Genomic DNA, 19070 nt, shown 5'->3' with positions numbered 1-19070 from the left:
GAAAAGGTCAATATTTTCACTGCAGTTTTGAAGAACAACACTTTTCCAAAGCACATATTCCAAAGGACATCCTCCACCTACCAATAATTTGTAAGATGTCAGGAACACTTGTGCACAGACAGGAATATATTTTTGGCAGTCAGATCTCTGAAATGAAAACTGCCCCTAATAAAAAAGAGTGGTTTAATATCCATAAATCTCAATTGAAATTCAAGAAATTTCTGTAAAAGGAGGGAATAACTTCCAGTGGTACTGAGCCAATGCTGGAGTGTTTTCCTACTAGGAATATTGTACAGAAGCAGGTGAGGAAATGTGGTAACATAAAGGAAGAAAATTCAGTACTTTCCTTGTAGAAGAACAGGATGGTGAGTTCCTCTAAATCCTAGCAAATCCATGGATATCTGCATTTCTTGTGAGAACACACTCAGTTTCCTTAATGCAGACTGTGAATGTCAGTGACATTTAATGCATCAATTCTGTAAGTCCATTTAAAAGTAAGAATCTACTGCTGTAACTTCACCAGAAAACACAGAGACTTATAAAAAAATCAAACTTCACTAGAAAACAAACTGACATATAAGAAATCACAGAGGAAGCCTGTGGCAGTGTCTCACTCCCAGGGGAAATGCCTGCATCATCCTATGTGTCATATTTGGGTGCAAGGGCAATTACTTTCTGATTTAGTGGTGAAATTCTATGGCAAATAGCAAATTTCATTTTGTCCTCTGAAATATTTCATGGCCACAGAGAGAGCAACATCCTATTTTAAATAAAATTACCTAAATATTCCTTCAGAAACATTTTATTGCAGCACCTGCAGTTTTCCTAAATATCCTACTCTTTTGCCACCTGATGAAGATGCAGTACCAAGATGCTTGGAGGTGAAGAGATGTGACAATTTCTCAGCAAAGAACATAACACTGACTGTGCCAAAGCCTCTCTTTAGGGCACAAGGACCCAACACCAAGCCCAGCGTGACAAAGGAATGACAAGGATGTGAAAAGTTAAAAATAGGAGACTGCTGCCATTGTAAACAAAGAGAGAGCATCAAAGGAATAAAACCCCAACAAACAAAATAAAACAAAACCAAACAAAACCTAAACACAACACTTTTCCAGTGGAATTATTTGAATTAGTGAGGGGAGAGGGGAAAGGAGCAACCTGTCCAGGTGCTCAGTGTTTATGTAATATATATAAACTAATTTTTTCTTTAAAAAATCATATTCTGATGCTCAAGAAGGGGATGAGGAGATGGCACATTATTATGCTGAAATTCTTGTTTTTCCAGAATGTAGGGACCATGTTAAAATCTGTCTGAATATCCCTCACTGTGCTTAAATAGGGCTTACATAGACTTTGGGGTTGGGGGGAGAGGGAGACAGGGCAGAAGTCTTTTTATTTTTGCAACTAGCAAGACAAGCAAGCCAGAATAATTACATACAGTAGACCACAGCTAAAAATTGATTCATATGTCATTGCTAAAAAGAAAAGGTGAGGGAACAACAGCTTGAAAATAATGATGCAAAAATCTATGAAAGAATGGTAGAGACAAATAGACCTACAGCAATTATTCACAAAGCAGTTTAAAAGCCCTGCTGGAATAGGAACAACAGCAGATGATTCAGTGCCTCCTGTGGAAATGGTCCTCTTCCCCTGATATCTGTGCAGCCCTTCTGCCTGGAACTAAGCTGGCATGACAGGCACAAATTCGGGCAGGGAAAAAAACTCCTAATTAGAGGAGTCACTCCAGTTTAGTTCCAGGTGTCATCACTTAACCAGCTTTTTTTTTGCATCTAGATAGCCTAGTTGGAAAAACATTGTAATACAGCATTGAAAAAAATGATAAGGGAAATGGGTAGGTTCTGGTCATGTGCAGCAGGATCTACCATTCAAATGTTTTATATAGTAAAAAATCCAATGGTTCACTTAATTGTATTGCACTTTTTAGTATTTATGACACTAAGCTGTTTACCAGCATCATCATTCACTGTTTGATCATCATTTCCCTAACATGGAAGAGGCTGAAAGAATCACTCCATTTTTCCCCTGGCATTTGCATTTCCCTGAAATAGAGATTTTTTTATTGCATCTTTTGCACCTGCTGTGAAACTTAACTTCTGTTACCTTAGAACCAATTATAAACTTGATTGCAGCACAATCTACAAGAAAAAGAGATAGTTTCTGCTCCAAAAAGAGTTGACACTGAAAAAGGCTTATTGCCTATGAATGCAAGAAAAATCTGTTTTTACCCTTCTGTGGAGCTGCAGTAAATGCAAGGACATGCAAAACTTCCAGCAACCTCAATCTGCTTTCTGGATGTTTTTTTGTACTTAAAGAAACTGTGTAAACAATAACAGACTGACTGGTCAGGAGAACTTTAAAAGAAATATTTCTCTCTGTAGAAGAATAAATACTATGATCTATGAGAGAGATTTTTTAGAATTATAACTGCTGCCTCTGAAGTTGTGCAGAACTGCTTCCCCCAGCATCTGATGTGTCACCATTGCCATTAATATCTGTCAGGATGGTTACAGATTCTGATTTTGAAAAAAAAAAAGAAAATAGCAGCACAACAGAGTGCTTTTGCTTTTGATATTGGAGTTTAACAGCTCCTGTGAACTGTATTTAGTGCTGTCAATGCAGAAAAATATTCACTGCATTTTTTTAGAGCAGCCTCCTGCTTCCTTTCTCCTTGTGGCAGCAGGGCCCTTGGATATTCCTAGCTTGTCCTTAATGCAAATACTTTGAACCTGGATGTGCTCATTTTGGGATGACTTAGATAAAAGCCTCCTGAAAGCTTTGGGTTTATTGGATTCCTTGAGCACCTCAGTTAAAGAGATGCACTGGGCAGTCCCTGAAGCACTCCTGAAGCACTCCCTGATTTTGTCTGTGCTGCCAAGAGAAACAGCAAAGAAAACCTCTTCACACTGCACTCACTTTTCTTGATAAACAGACAGGTCCAGGCCTGTCAGCCACACAAGTTTCATGAAGCTGAGCTCAGGATCTCAGGCACCATTAACCTTTTCTTAGATGCTGTTGGGGCAAACGTAGCACAGGAACATTGCTGAGCTCTCAGCATGTGGGCAGAGCCTTGGAACATGAGATGGAACACGATGAAACTGGTAAAATATTCCAATAAGATCAATTAACAGAAGGTTTTTATATTTTGGTGGCAAAATCAGAAGTGGGTAGCTGTTGAGTCATAGATGGCATGATCAGAGAAAGAGAAGAAATCCAAGGAGTGAAGATTCTTGTGAAGATCAGCATACCCAGAACAGGACAAAGGTACAGAATAACACTTTTTTTGCAGTCCTGTCATGCCACCCACAGTCTCATATTGCTGGAAAATATCACACAAACTGAGGATGGTACAGTCTGTTCACTAAAAAGCCACCAAGCACCATGCTGCAGGCCAGCAGGCTGATGAAATGGAATTCTAAGTGTGGCTTTGGGCTGTCAGGTGCACCATGGAAAGGATGGATTTTTCCCAAAGGCATTTTGCATAGTCATTTACACCCACAAATAGTGAATATATCACACAGCTATTCCAAGTTAACAGTGTTTTTCACTTATTCTGGAAAGGCATAAATGATGACTCATGCTGTAGGACAAATGAGAGGAATGAGCCCTCTATTAACAGCCAAATTTAGGGGATGTGTTCCCTCTTGCATTGAAATTAGTGGCTCTCTTTCTAATGACTCTGGAGCTCACACTGGTGAGGGCTCCATTCTTCCAACAGCTTTGTGAGACTTAATTTGTCAAGGCTTTGGCTGAGATCAGAGAAAAGCTGAAGCATTTTTTCTGAGATGCCAGAAGTGAGAGCTTTTTTGCATTCTGATCTTCTGACAGATTTTCTCTGATCCAGTATCTGCCATTATTTAAACAGTTCAGTTGGCATGTGTGGCATTCTGCAGGCTAGTAAGAAGTCAAGAAACATGCTCTGAGGACTTAATCATCCAAAAACTGGCATATAATTTAATGAGAAAGGACAAAATAAAGCAAGATAAATAGAAAATTGCTCCTGGGAATATTCCACTATATTTTTAATTGCAGAGAATGCAGATCATTCAAGCTCCTTCTATTTCAGATTTATTTCTTTTTTTGAATGATTAGACATGCAAGAGAGAAAGAGGTCAGGCTCAGCAACCCAAAGTTCCCCTAGGAAGGATGAAACAGAAGCTACAAAGAGAATAAAAATTCTGGAACCAAGCCCTCTTACTCTCCTGCCCTGCCTTCCCCTTTATGTTGCCAAAAAAGAACAAACCAGGAGATTTCAAGGGGAAGGCTTTTTTTATTTCCTGAAAATTGGGGTATCTTCAAGGTGATGCAAAGCACACTTGCCCTTGGCTCCCTTTCTGGGAGGTGCAGGATGGAGCCTGTGCCCAGGGGTGCAGCACCAGGGCTGACACAAAATTGGGGTCCTCTGATGCTGCAGGACCCCCTCAAACACCCCCAGGAGCCTCTGGGACCAGGGGAGCTGATTTGTGCTTCCCAAACCACAAATCCTTTCCCTCCCACTCAACACACTTTCCCTCCTTCTCCTGCAGCACCACTCAGTGAACATTTAGCAAACACATTCCCACTATCAAATTTTAATAGGCTTTAATTTTTCCTCTGTCTTTGCATCTCCAAAGAAGGTGACACAAATTTCACTGGCAATTATATTCTGAGTAACCCAATTAGTCCTGAAATACAGAACATGAACATGGTGTGTTTCTAGATCTCATTTATTTTTCTTGTAGGTTTTTTTTTTTTTAATTTTAAAAGCTTCTTTTTCCCTCTGGCAATTCTCTGCTGATTATTAGATATAAAAAGATTATATTGATGTATGTAAAAGCATGTTTATTTTATAAACTACAGTGGTAATTGTATTTCAAGGTCAATGACTGGCAAAGAAAAGGGCAAAAAGGCTCATATGTTAGAAGTATGAAAAAATAATGCTTAAACTACCAGTGAATTGCTCCTCACCTGCCCTGATTCCAAATGCAAGAGCAGGAAATAGAGCTCAATTACAGGCCAATAATTTTGCAAATCTTGAAGTAAAAAAAAGACAAAAAAAGACAAAACAAAAAATGAAAAAATAAGCATGCAGAACAAATTTGCTGTAGCAAGATTTTTCCAAGATTCTTATGGAATTCAACAAAGGGACTTTTAAAGGTACCAAATATATATATATAGAATGTACCCCATGGAAGGAACATGCATGAAACTTGATGTCTTCAGGAATTCCTAGGTCTTTCACTGTAAATTTCACTGTAATTTACATTTTTCACTGTAAATTGCTTAAAAAATATGATGGAAATTGGTATTGCCCTCTTCAGCATTAAATTATAAAGTTTATTATAAAGAAGACTTTTCTTCTCCTGGATTGTGCGTACTCTCCTGTTCGAAATATATTTCATTTGTCTATTTTGGTATGAACATTTTTCTTCGTTTTGGTATAAAATCTCCTTAGATTCTCTTTCCAAGGTGGGAATCAGGTGCAGCCCTTCAGCTTGGTAAAATGAGCATGATGTGAGTGAGCAGTGAGCTGTGACCATAGGTGCTGAGGGCACACAATTCACAGCAAAACTCTATTAAAGGAAGGAAGATTCACTTGTGGGGTGGAGAATGTGACAAATGACGCTCAATATTAGATTTTAATTAGAAAATGTAGTTTTTGTTACATATTATGGAATTCTGACTTTAGACTTAAAATAGAGCTAGTGAGCAGTGAAGGGAAAAATGTTTTGGCTTCCTTTGCCAGGTCCTAAAGGTATTCCCTGCACATGGTGGGGGGATTGGAACAATTTGATATGTGAGTTCCCCCAGCTGTGTGCAGTGAAGGCAAAGAGCTCCTCAGAGGACATTTTGCACAGAGATAAAGCTGCTGACTCCCCTCTCTGATCAGATCTGGGGTGAATGACTCTCAAACACAATTTTCTTGATGGAGCAGGAGGAGGAGGAGGAGGAAGAGGAAAGCCTCCTGATGGAGGAAGGACTTTACTGTTCCTGTATCTGTTTTCTCCAAGCTGATTTTCAGGCTTGCAATGATAATGACTCTTATTTTTTGGATTTTTTTTTTTTTTAATCACAGAATTTAAAACAATCTAGTTAAGGACAGAGACAAACAGTCCGCAAGAGAGGACTGGGAACAGGAGATACATGCCAGATTTTCTTTTATAATGAGCTTTCAAAGCTCATCTCTTGGTATAAAGTTTCCATATCAAAAAATAAGTTGCCACTTTTTCATTTCTTGTTATGGTAGAAAGAGAATGTTTGGAATATAGAAAAAACTTAATATTGGATTTGTACCAGGGAATGAAGCCAGGGGATATGGCCAGGAAATACATGCTCTGAAAAATGGGCACATCCAGGATGGCCGTGGCTGAGGGGTAAAATACTGGGGATTTTAAGATTTTTGCAGCATGAACAGCTCCATTAAATACAATGAATCCCTGACAAGTGGTGTGGTTGTTTTTTTTTTAAGCAGCTCTGAAAACTTTCCAGGATCCTCTTCTAATTCTGTCTATTTTGCAAACAACCACAGGGCAAATTCAGGGCAGCTCTGTTCTGGAGAGATGCATTCTCCAAACGGGGCTGCTAATATTTACATATCCCCAGAGCCAAGTTTGCAAGTCTGAAGATGCCCTTGTGAAGCAATGAGATGCTAAATAAATCAAACTATTATCTCTATAATCTGTCCTATGTCCAACATTGGGAGAAGCAGGTGCATCCTCTCAAAAAGCTTTCATGAACTGTTCTTTCTTTGCATTTTTAGACACGATTACTTTGCAGAGAATGGATATATTTGGGAATTTTATAAATAAATTACATGATAGAACAATCATAAAGAAATGCTAGAAGCTACCACACAGGCTTCAAGAAACTATTCAAAAAAGGAATTATTATTTTTTTTACTTCCAAGCAATAGCAGCATGGTCTCTAAATGCATTTGCACACTTGTTTTTTCTCTTACCAGCTGTTGCCCTTTTGGACCCCAACCAGCATACTGAAGCTTTGCATTGCTGACCTCAGGGGGATACAAATTCTGGGGATCCCTGCAAAAAGAGAAAAAAAAGATTTCAGCTTCAGAAATGTCCTTTTTAAGCTGCTGCACAGGTGTGCTTTGGAAATACACCACAAACTTGTAAGATGCCTTTCAGCCAGGTTTCAGCAGACTTTTTAACAGTAAGGTAAACACTAGCAAGTGTTGGTAAGGTCAAGCATTTAAGTGACAATTTCTGTTTCTTATTAATAAGAAGCTGAACATATTAGTTCCACTGCTGAGTCGCCTAAGCCTTAAGAATTAGTTCAGGGATGGCAAACAATGTAATTGTATTTATCAACTCTGATCATGTCCACAAAGGATAAACAATAATTCTACATTTTAATCCAACTGCCACAAGAAGAAATAAAATTTTGTCTTCTGCACCCAAAGACTTTTTTGCCTCATAAATTTCCTTTGAATATGATGGAAAAGATTGGGAACTTTATGACAACTGATACATAGACTGGCTTCAAATGGAAAAGCTCCTATCAACACAAAATATCTATTTTTTTTTTAGAAAATAAAATCAAAATGCTTTTCTTTTCTTTCATCCATTACCCTCATTTGGTAGCAGAACACAAGTGACACACCACAAATGCAATATAGAAAAAGGAGGCTTTTTTGGTAAATGTCAAAGCAGCATAATGTCATTTTCTCCCAGCATAGATAGCACTGCCTTAACTGTATTTATACTCAGCACAAATAATTACATTACATATTCTGAAGTCACATTGCAACAACCCTGTGTATTGTAACATCCTACAAACAAGAACTCTAATAAAGCCTGTATAAAATGTGCCTCATTAGAAGATCTCAAACTGCTTGAAAAAGTGAGGCTATTATCATCACTGGTCTACAGACAGGAATAACAAGGCAATTTGAGGCCAACATCACCAAAAAACAGAGAAAACAGCCAAACCCTGCCTGGCCTTTAAGCAAAAGGCCTTGCACAGTGTTTTGCAGAGCATGTTTTCAAAGCAGAACAGAGCTGCATGCAGTAACTCAGCACAAAGTGAATTCTCTTTGTGAAAAACGCCAATCACTTGCTTTTCAAATTTTAATAGTTTTAAAGAATAAAATGGTTATGAAAATAGCAATTTAATTGGAGTAACAATAATTTGGACAATTTGAATTATGACAATATGAGACAATAGAAACAAAGAGTTACAGATGGTCCGGGTACCTTTCTCTAGGCAGCACAAGCCTGAAAAAGGACCCACATTAACAGAGGATTAGCCCTTAAAAACAATAACCTGTTGCATATTCATACATCTCATGATAAATAAATTCCATTCAAACACGGGATTCTGTCTGGTCAGTGTCAACTTCTTCCTCTGAATCCTAACAGCGTCTTCAGGACTGAGCGAGGCAGGAAGAAGTTCATTTCTCCTGATAAGAGGGCAATAAATTCTCTTTCTCTGAAAGATTCAGGTGTCCTGTGGCTGCTATCTCGGTGCGAGTCCTCTCTTTAAAAAAAAAATGTATCCTACATAGCATAGTTTCTATTTTAACATTTTGTTATAACCTAAAACTAGATTTAACACACTACTTAAGAGAATTAATACAGTATAACTTTCTAACACAGCACATATCATATTCATTTTAATATTTGCGAAAAGCCAATCATAAAATACGCATTTTTCACATCTTTATTGCCTTTTTGGGGCCTGCTGCAGCACCCCAGTTACAGTCCCTGGGCTGCTCCTTCCTTTGCACTGGGGCTGTAGGAGCAAGGACAGCACAGCAGCAAGAGGGATGCTCAGAACTGATTTTGTGAAATCTTCCCACTCTCATTTCCTCTGAGCTGTTCAAAGGCCAGCCAGGATCAGGGCAGACCCAAGGTGGGGACCCTGATGGCCACAGGTTCCCCCTTTCATCACTCCTCAGGTGGAACCCTCACAGTAAAGCTGGAGGTTTGATGGAGATGGGATGAACAGAGGGTGTGGAGGGGCAAGAGGGGATGGTTGAGGCACTGACACTTCAGAGTCTGAGTTTACCATAAGGGGCTCAGACAGCTTTTATTTCTACATGCAAAATGTCATCCACAGCTGCTGCCTGTAGAGCAAAATTGTGTCTTTTATTATGTTTTTTTTACCTAGAAGGTGCCTTTGTGAGCAGCCTAAAGTCGTTTTTGTAAGGTATGGATAAGAGAAATCATAGTGCTCATAAAGTCGTTTTTGTAAGGTATGGATAAGAGAACTCATAGTGCTCATACTGAGAGCAGCCACAAAATTCCCTTTGCTGTAGAAAGATGAACCACAACACTTGTTCTGGATTGTGTGTGTTAGCTGCTTAAATTTCCAGCCAGATATGCCTGTTAGGAATCAATCTCTCTGGTTAGCTGTCTTGATTATCTTAACAGAGAGTAACCTCTGAGGGTAGAAGGAAAAGAGAAAAACAGTGAATCAAATCAAAACCTCTTTTGGGAGAAAAAAATAGCACTTCACTATTTGTCAAATGAACTATCTAGTTCTTGGGTTATTTTACCCATGGTGAAAAGAAGAGCAAGAAATTACAAATAGAGGGGGAAATACCATCCCTAAATAAACAGATTATACAAATTGTAAGAATTTAAAGCTGTAATGCTTCAGATAACACAGGTGGAGCTAAGGGAGAGACGTGCTAATTACAGCAAATAATTCAGACCAGAGCATAGACAAGTCCTGTCAGTTCTACTCATTGCATCATCTTTTAGAAGAGGAAAACTCTAACACAGTGAAAAATGCTGCATAAACCAGCTTTGGTAGCTGATAAGGCAGAAGGAAAAGCAAAGAGCTGTGCTGCAGACAAAAAAAAAACAAAAACAAAAACAAAAAAACAAACAAAAAACCCCAAAAACCTAAACAAACAAACAAACAAACAAACAAAAAAAAACAACAAACAAAAAAAAAGAAAACCCAAAAACAACCCAAAAAAAAAACCAAAAAAAAACCCAACAAAGTCATCTTCTCATTCTTTGGTATAGATAAGGAAAACCAGAATTGCATCTCCTGAGTCCTTTCTTAAGTTCTTTCATTTGGTTGGGAAGCTTCTTTTGTAGCAAAATCTTGTGTACATCCATCCTCATGCTGTGAGTTATTCCCTTCTACCACAGGCTATGAAAGCAGACCAAGACCCCAGTTTTCCCCCACAAATGCTCCTGACTGATGCACATATTCATCTTGGTATATTTTGGTTTGTTTCTTATCTTTTGAGGAGAATCTTCTTCTCTGAAGCAGACACACTCACTCACCTACCTGCAGCAAATTTCAGTGCCATGTGCAAGGGGTTGAGAGGAGAGAAACCTCAGGAGTCACCTGGAGCTGGGCTGCACCAACAGTGGCCAGGGAAACCTGTGCTGTCAGCAGGCCCAAAGGTTGCATGGAAATGGAGTTCCCTCACTTGAGAACCTCATTGTGAAAGATCAAATTCCCACACATGTATTTGGGCTCCATCTGGGGCATGGTCCATGGTGGAATATGCATGGACTCCTGCTCTGGTAGCCCCAGACAACCCATTCCAAACCCATCATCAAGGACTCACAGATGCAAACCCATTATCAAAGACTCACTCAGAGGTAGCTTTGGGTTGGAAAGGACCTTAAAGACCATCTCATTCCAAGGCCCCTGCCATGGGCAGGGATGCTTCCCACTGTACTAGGTTTCTTCAAGCCCCATCCAGACTGGCCTTGAACACTTTCAGTTATTCTCTGGATAAATTTAACTATAATTTAACTTCTCTGGGCTATTTTATTAGCTAGAAAAGAGAAGGAGGAGGGAGAGTTGTCTGCACAGCTGCTCTGGGCAGGACTGGCACAACTCTGAGATGCTCTCTTTGAGAAAGCTCTTAGGGATCCTCAAAAAAAACCTTTTGGAGAGCATTTATCAACCACATTTCCAATTATCCCGTGCTACTCTAGGCGTTTAACTCTCCTTTGTTAAATTCCTGTAGGAGAATCAGGCCAAATGCACACCTGTGAGCCAGGAGCACTCTTCCATTTTACAGATAAATGGGATCTCATGCCACTCAGCTTCTTCTGGGAAGTATGTTATGCCTGTTAAGCTATAGCTCTCCACAGCTACACCCTTCCTTCTCCAAAACAGCCTGCTTAAAATTCCTCTGTACATTTTTCCCCAAATCAATCAATATTATGGGTCATCCCAGCCTCTCCAAAGAGCCAGTGCTCCTCACAGACCCTCATAATTAGGGCTTGTTTGGATTTGAGCCTGTCCCTTATGAGCTCATTTGTGCAGGATGCTGGCTGGGAAATGGGCAATTCTGAACGCAGTCTGTACATCTCTGGCTCCTGGTTTGGATGAAGAAATAGGTTCATTGCATCTTCACAATATTTTCACTATTTCCTCCCAAAAAAGAACCTTAATCTTAATTTCCAGCTAAAGAACTGGCAAGACCTTATTAAACTGTTGCCATTATTCCTTCCACTTTTAAAATGATTGATCTTATAGCTGAGAAAGAAGGGAATAATACATTTTAGACCAGACAGAAGATGAAGCAGGTGCTACATAAACTCTTCCACATTAAAATGACATTGTCTGGACCAGAGGCTGTTAAATTGCTCCAGACACGGGCATGACCTCAGCACCATGCTCAAAAACCATTTCTGAAGTAATAAATTGGGAAATTTGCTCGTTTAAGTGAAGTTTTTTTGCCAAAAAGTCTCCCCTCAAAATTTCCAAACAAGGAAAGTTCCTGAGTGCAGGCAGAGTGCTGACTGCCAAATCATCTTTGCTTGCAATTGAGCTCAGAACAAGATGTGGAATAAAACAAACTAATCAATCATGTGTTACCTGCATTTGACTTTAAAAATTACTGTGATTAATGAAGAACTTGTCTAAAAGAGTTTGTCCTGGTTTTTGCTGAAATTTTTATATCTGTATGTTCCCTCTTCTGACATTTTCTCCTAAAGAAGGCAAATTTCCCTCAGAGACTTTGTGGCACTGGTTCTCCTTCTGAGCATAAACATGATTAACTCTTCCATATAAAGTTCTTCAAAAGCACCTTAAAAATACCCAGAAATTTTCCACTGTAATTGAGGGAGTGGCTCCCTTTACTTCAAGAAGAATATTTTACAGTGCCAGACTGAAAATGTCTGAAACTGATAAAAGCAGTCATATTCTGGGATATGGTATAAGCTCCTGCTCTAAGGTCTGTTTTCATAACTTCATTTTAATTTCAAATACAGAACAATAGGATTGGTATGGAAATTCTTTGAATATGCTCTCACTGTGAACAAAAATGCAACAATTTTCAGCACAGGCTGCTCTGATATGTCCATCCTCTAAAGAAATTATAAAAACTATATATATATATGTTTTACTGGGGAAAAATTTTAAACCTTCTTACTTCACTATATCATAATTTTAGAAAACATTAGTTGTGTAATTAGTACATTACATGTAATTAGTTTATAAAAGTTGAAGAAATAAAGACAGCTACAAAAACATGTGGGGAAATATCTCCTCTTGTATTCTGCCTCAAGCCAGCACTGAATATTTTGAAAGACAACAGTCCTAAGGACATCAGCTCACAGTATTTTAAGCATTTTTTATGGTTAAGTATAAAAAACTATCTACCTAAACTATCTGTCTCAGAACCAGAACTCAATGTCTTCACATCTACCTCTAATAACATAAAATCTGACAGCAGCTAAGACAGATTTCTTCTTCCTTAGAAAAACAAAAACAAAAAAAATAGAGAATAAAATAAAGAATAGATTCAGAAGGGCAATAAAAACTGGAAACTTCTTAGTATTTAAGAGATTTTGATGCATGATGAGAAAAAAAAGCAAACAGGAGGAAATTTGCAAACCCAAATAAAAGGATGTAAAACATACAGATTAATTAATAAATCTACAAAGAACCATAGATAAGGATATGGAGGAAGAGAGGAAGATTTGTAAGAGGCAGGAATGCAATTCCATGGGTAGCACACACACAATTTTAATGAGTTGTTTTTTAATGACTTGACACTATTAAATGACTTGTTTACTTCAAAATTCACCAAGGAGAAGACAGGTGCCATTAAGAAAATTTCTCCCCAGGAGATACAGAGCCCTGCTGAGACTCGCAGTGAGATAAAATAAAATATCATACAAATGGGAATAAAGACTTGCCAGAACAGATAATCAAGAAATCATACTGTTAGAAGATGCAACTAATAGAACCCTCCTGGAATTCTAATAAAAGTGCTTAATTAGATGGGAAAGGCTCTTCCATTCATTTAGGCTCATCCACTATTAAATATTTAATTCTCACTCACACATATTTTCTTCACAGCAATGTAAAAAAAAATTCTTTTCAATGAACAAAAGTAGAAGTAGGGGATGAAAGTAATTTCAATTTATTAATTTAAACTGCAGATTCATATCAATTCATTCAGCTTCTCTTAAAAACATCAGTGCTCACCAACCATTTTTTCCAGGATGAAAAAATTCCGTGGATTTAGTGTATAAAATCTAAAAAGAAGGGAATCTAAAGCATTTGTTTCTAATTTGGCAATTATTTTGGATTCAGGCCAACAATTATGAGCTCAGAGGTTTTTTTTAATGTAGTCTGCCTGTTCTGTAACCCCCCATCAATGTAATATTTGGTACTGAGCCTGTAAAACCTTGAACTTCACTAATACCACCTTAAAATCATAGAATCATAGAATGGTTTGGATTGGGGGGTCTTTAAAAATAATTTATTTCTAGCCCCCCTGCCATGGACAATGACACAAAAACCAATCACTTGTCTGAAAAGGAGCCTCCAACTTCCATTGGTAATGGTATAAAATGGTGGCATGGACCTGCCCTTCTAGCCTAAAAAAAAAAAAAAAGATTTAAAAGTGTATGAGAGACTGGTACAGAGCCCTGAGTTGCACTGATGGAGGCTGCAAAACATTGATCAAAAACTCAGCATTTCCCCGAGTAAGCAAACAGTGGAAATGGACCTTGGGCACTGGTAACATCACTTCTAAAATGATGACATTATCATGTTTCTCATATGACCCCTCTAAATCACAGAAGACATAGTGAATTTTTACTGTATTTTTAAATGGAACTTTTGTTACTGGAGTAATATTTTGTCTCCTAAAGAGACAATGAGAGGCGATAGCACTCAGGTGATAAATGCAACCACTTAAAAGCAATTTTCTCTTACTCATGTGATTTTCTTTTACTCTGTAGATCTTTCTCAGTCAGCTCTGACCTCAGCACTGTGCAAGGCCTGAGGTAAACCCTGGATTTACCAGGGTTTCATTAGTATTTGTCCACAGCAGAGACACGAAAAAATGAAAATCAAAATATATGAACTCTGTAAAGAAGGCTAGTCAGAATTGCAGTTATCCAGAGATCAGCTATTCAAAATTTGGGGGGAAAAATGCAGGTTGAAGAGAAACAACTTGATAAGCACTGAAATGTTTAAGAATGAACTGGGAAGATCTTCTGGATGAGCCTGGGTTGAGTGTGGTTCTTCTGAGCAACTCTGCCAATCTACAGGAAAGGATGTTAGTGATGAAACCTGAGCATTTTCCATCCAGCTGACCTTGTCTGACTTTCAAACACTAATAAAAATATGGCACAGTGATGTGATGCCTGCAGAGAGCAATCTGGGATTATTAGTACATAAAATGAGACACAGAAATGATCTCCTATCACCAGAGACAGCAGAAGGGCCTCGTTACCAGGAGACTTCACTGGGTCAGACTTCTAATTGGGCAAGAGATTGATTCTTGGGCTTGTGCTCTAAAATTCAACAGCCTGTGCTACTTGGTTTCAAACCAAACCAGAGTGACTCTGTCTTCTTTTTGAAAACTAAGTCTTCAAGCAAATCTTATTTCTACTCATGTCAGGAGGTCCTGGAGGTTTGTGTGTAGGTTCTCGGGGGTATTGATACACTGTCACCCTGTTTTTTTTAAGATTTTCTAAGACTTCTGATGTTTACATTCTTGTAACGAACTTTCTCACTCACTTTATGTAAATAACTTATTGTTTTGCATTCTTTTATGGAAGATGAGAAATTTAATGGTTGGTTTATCCAGCGTCATTAGAGAGGTGGCATTGTCACCCTCCAGTCCACTGTCACTTTTGGAAATCTATAAATGTTAGAGTCAGAAATTAAAAGCTCTCTTTTTTGCCTGAGAAAAAAGTCTACGTCTTTCTGTTTCATGTCCTAGAGTGACAAGACACCTTTCCAAACAGCCTCTCCCCACACAGACTCTGTCATCATCAGTTAAAATTAACAAGGCACATATTTATTTGTGCCATTATTTCCATTTTTTATCAACAGTGATGTGATCACTTTTACACACCACCCCACCACAATTGGACTGGTTTTTGGGTATAGTTCAAAAGTGGATGGCAAAATACTTTCCTTGTTCAGAGGACAAAAGCAGCACTCTAGCTCTGCACTTCTGCCCCAAAACAGAGATGGAGAAACCTGAAGAAGCCACACAAAAGAGAATACTTGCATTTGAGAGGGGGGTATACATATAACATATATAACATATAACAAAGATAACGTATAACATCTGCCCTCAGGGTTCTGCATATGGAAGGTCCCTTCATTTCTCTTATCTCCTTCTCATGAGTGACATGAGAAAGCAACTTTTTCTATTCAAAATATTTCTATTCTATTCTATTCTATTCTATTCTATTCTATTCTATTCTATTCTATTATTTTTCTATTTTTCTTATCTCCTCAAATTTCTAGTGGAGCATTCAGTAAATGTCAGGGTAAGGGGTGAAGAGGCATCAGGGCTGGAGTGACACAGTCTGGGCTATCAACCAGGTATTTTACACCTTTGCCACAAAGAGATTTTCTCAGTGGTCACTGTGCCAAGGAAAATTCTGGCTGCAGCATCCATTTTCCACCCAGAGGTCCTCTCTTGCTTTCCAAAATATCCCCATACCCTTGTTCCCCATATGTTTTGAGCTACATAGGGGTTCAGGATGCCCATTTTGAGATAACAGGGCATTTTTTTGACTACTAAATTTGGTTAGTGATTACCTGAGGAGGGGTCACAGCACCAATAAAAAAAACAGGGAGCCCCAGGACATGGTGGGTGCACAAGAGCTGTGGCATGGATGGCCACATATTTCTCAGAGGTGGGGCAGTGTCCAGTCCTCAGTGGATGGCACAGGTCCCTATATAGCCCTCACTATGTGATCTGAGCTCAGGACCCATTAAATCCCGCAACAGGAGGAAATGCCCAAAATCTGAGAGGTTTGGGTCCTCAAAACTGACTTTTTTCACGTGGCCACAAAAAAATCAAGTCAAATTTTTGTAAGATAACATTATTCGTCCTGTGTAATTAAACAGCACAGTGTTTAATGGGCTGAAAGTTTATCACCCAGCCACAGCAAGGAATAACCCAGGCTCACCCTGCAGGGTGGCTCTGCTTTCCCACAGCAGTGGAGCAAAACCAGCTCCCTGGGGAAACCTGTGTTTCTAGTTTGTATCCCAGTGGAAACTCCATCCAGCACCTTGAACATCAGGGCAAAAATGCAAACAAAAATTCCTGATTCCCACTGTGAAAATCCACCTACAATTTTATTCCTGGGAAGGTGATTCATGGAAGAAGCAACTGTACAGGCTGTGGTTAGTCAGTGCTGTGCACCATCATCTTATAAATTCCCTTTCATCCACCTTTGTTTCCTTTTTCTGTCAAAACTCTGCACTAACTCAACCTTACTGAGTGTGAAAGAGGAGGAATACCCATGGCAAGGAGTTGATTTTTGGTGCTGATTTTTGGTGCTGGAGCCCCCCAGCAGTGACTGTGCTTTGGGCTGACCACAGCCTGGGGTCCAGAGGGGGCTCATTCATCCTGAGGCATAAAAACATTTCCATCTGCAGATACATTTCTCACCAGTAAAGAACATTTTATTCACTATTTAGACTTTAGTAGGAGCCCTGCCTACATTTAAGAGGGTGCTGTCTCAGAAAATCACAATGGGAGAGTTTGCTTCAAACCTTTTTTCCTTTTTACTTTTCTTTTTTGATGAGCCATAAGCTCTTGACCTTTTCCGTAACATAAGGAGGTTGGTTGCTGGGCTTTTCTCTGCTAAAGTGCTAACATTTGTGTCTAACTATTAATTAACCAAGTTTCTTGGCTTTTTTCTTTTTTTTTAGACATTACTCTAATTCTTAATATCAAATCCTCCCCTCAGGGGACCGTTCCTTATTATTATCACTATACATGGTTTCTAAGGTGTCCACCCACATCACAACTGATTCTGGAAGAAAGAAGTGTGTGGTAGGAATTGCTTTGCCTACACAAGAAAGGAACATTTCACATTAATAAAAAAAACCCCCAAAACTGTGCAGTGACCTGCATGGGTGAGCAAGCAGCAAATCCCCTGGGGGAATGATGTGGTGTTGAGCTGCTGAAGTGGATTTCCTCCCACCAGCACAGCCAAGAGTCCTTCCTGAGCTGCCTCCCAGGCTGAGCTGCTTTCAACTTGCCACAGCTTGGAGCTGAGTGATGCTCAAATAGCAGCTTTGCCTAATGAAATGCTGGCTCTTTCTTTTCAAAGAGGCCCAAAATGTGTTCATAGGCAGAAAGCTGGTGTGTGATTTGACCACTGTTCCAGTGATTTACAGAGTGTTTAATTCTGGAGATTATAAAAAGCAAGAAGCCAAACAGCTCCATCAGGGCTTGAGCCAAGTGCCAGCAAACTCAGATGAAAAATTCCTGTCCATCAGAGGATGTAAGGTCAAGCTCCACCATCAAGCTACCAAATGTAACCATTCCAAGTTTTCTGTTGTCAAAATGCAACTGAAAAAGCGTCTGACATCATGAGGATGTTCTTATTTATAGTGAGGCATAAAAGCCTCCACACTGTGCAGAAGTGCCCTAATTAACTGTATAAACTATCTCAAAATGTGATAAAATCTATCCAATGATAATTGTTAGAGAGGGAGGAGAGAGAAGGAGTAGACAAAGCAGGTTCTCCATGAACTACAGAATATATTTTTTTACTTATTTAACAAATTTCACATTTTCATTTAGTTTTACATACCTTTTCATAAAGATTTTATTTCAACCTCTACAGATCATTCTTGGGGGAAAATATGCATCTGCTCTAAGTAAAATTTAATTAGCTGAAAACGGGTTTTATTAAATATTCTACTTTTTCCTCTTAAAATAAAATGTGGGCACTAGTGCAAGTTTATAAATAGAGTGAAATTGTGCAGCAGTCTGTACAACAAGTATCACATTTTGCATCCATTGGGTAGGTATAATTTCGCTTCTTGCTTTGCAGATGGGGACACTTAGGCACAGGATTATTTAGTGCTACAGACTAACAGGCCAGGTGGAAATAAAATAGAGCAGACTTGATCAAATGGGCAGGTTTCTGAAGTAAATTCAGTTCCCTGAAGTTCTTTTATGTATGATTTTAAATAATGAATCACAATTTCTTTTTACTGTGAACATGGAAATGGGAACACGTGCAAGGGTAAACTTCTTGTCTTTTGAAGCATACAATAGGATACATAAAAAACTGATTAGGTTTTCTCTAATTAACTTTAAAGTCCATTTCTTTCCTGCCAGTGGCCTATGAAAAAAAATAAAAAAGGAGGTAGGAAGAACAGTGGGAGCTCTGCACAGAGATCTATAGACAGCACTTTGAAAATTTACTCACAGTGAAGCACTGGCTCAGTTCCTCTCCCTGTTATCACTTCTGTGGATCTCCTGCACATTTTGTGCACTCACTCCACTCCTGGGACTTCTCTTGAAGTTACTGGGGCTCAGCATGGGGCACTCGTGCAGGATTTTCCAGACCTGTGAAATCCCTGGCAGTGCAGGCAGGAGGAGCTGAGCTCAGCTCCTGTTTGTGTTTGCCATGTTCCTCTGATGCAGGCAAATAAATCCAGTAAGATATTTGGATTCTGCTTAGCAGTAACTCAATTCCCTCTTTCTCAAATGCAAAATCAGTGAGGAGTGGGAAAAACTGCTGATTTTCTCCCTGATCCTGGTAAGAACATTTGGAAGCTGCCACTGACAAGTCCCAGCTGGATGTGCTGAGAGCTCCTACAAGGGGGTCAGCACCAATCCCTGA

General features: G+C 39.0%; 1 protein-coding gene across 5 annotated transcripts in view; it reads right to left on the bottom strand.

Moving 5' to 3' along the window:
* The window catches only part of DPP6 (dipeptidyl peptidase like 6), a 571605-nt gene that overhangs the window by 98234 nt on the left and 454301 nt on the right, over positions 1–19070 (bottom strand). For all 5 annotated transcript variants that reach the window (XM_064703886.1, XM_064703887.1, XM_064703884.1 and 2 more), the window contains exon 7: positions 6959–7040. In XM_064703886.1, the coding sequence (XP_064559956.1) occupies positions 6959–7040 (82 nt within the window). The remainder of the gene's footprint in view (positions 1–6958; positions 7041–19070) is intronic.

This window comes from Zonotrichia leucophrys, chromosome 2 (assembly GCF_028769735.1).
Source record: "Zonotrichia leucophrys gambelii isolate GWCS_2022_RI chromosome 2, RI_Zleu_2.0, whole genome shotgun sequence".
Lineage (NCBI taxonomy): Eukaryota > Metazoa > Chordata > Aves > Passeriformes > Passerellidae > Zonotrichia > Zonotrichia leucophrys.
Note: the sequence above shows the minus strand (reverse complement) of the source record. Positions and strands in the feature narration are given on the sequence as shown.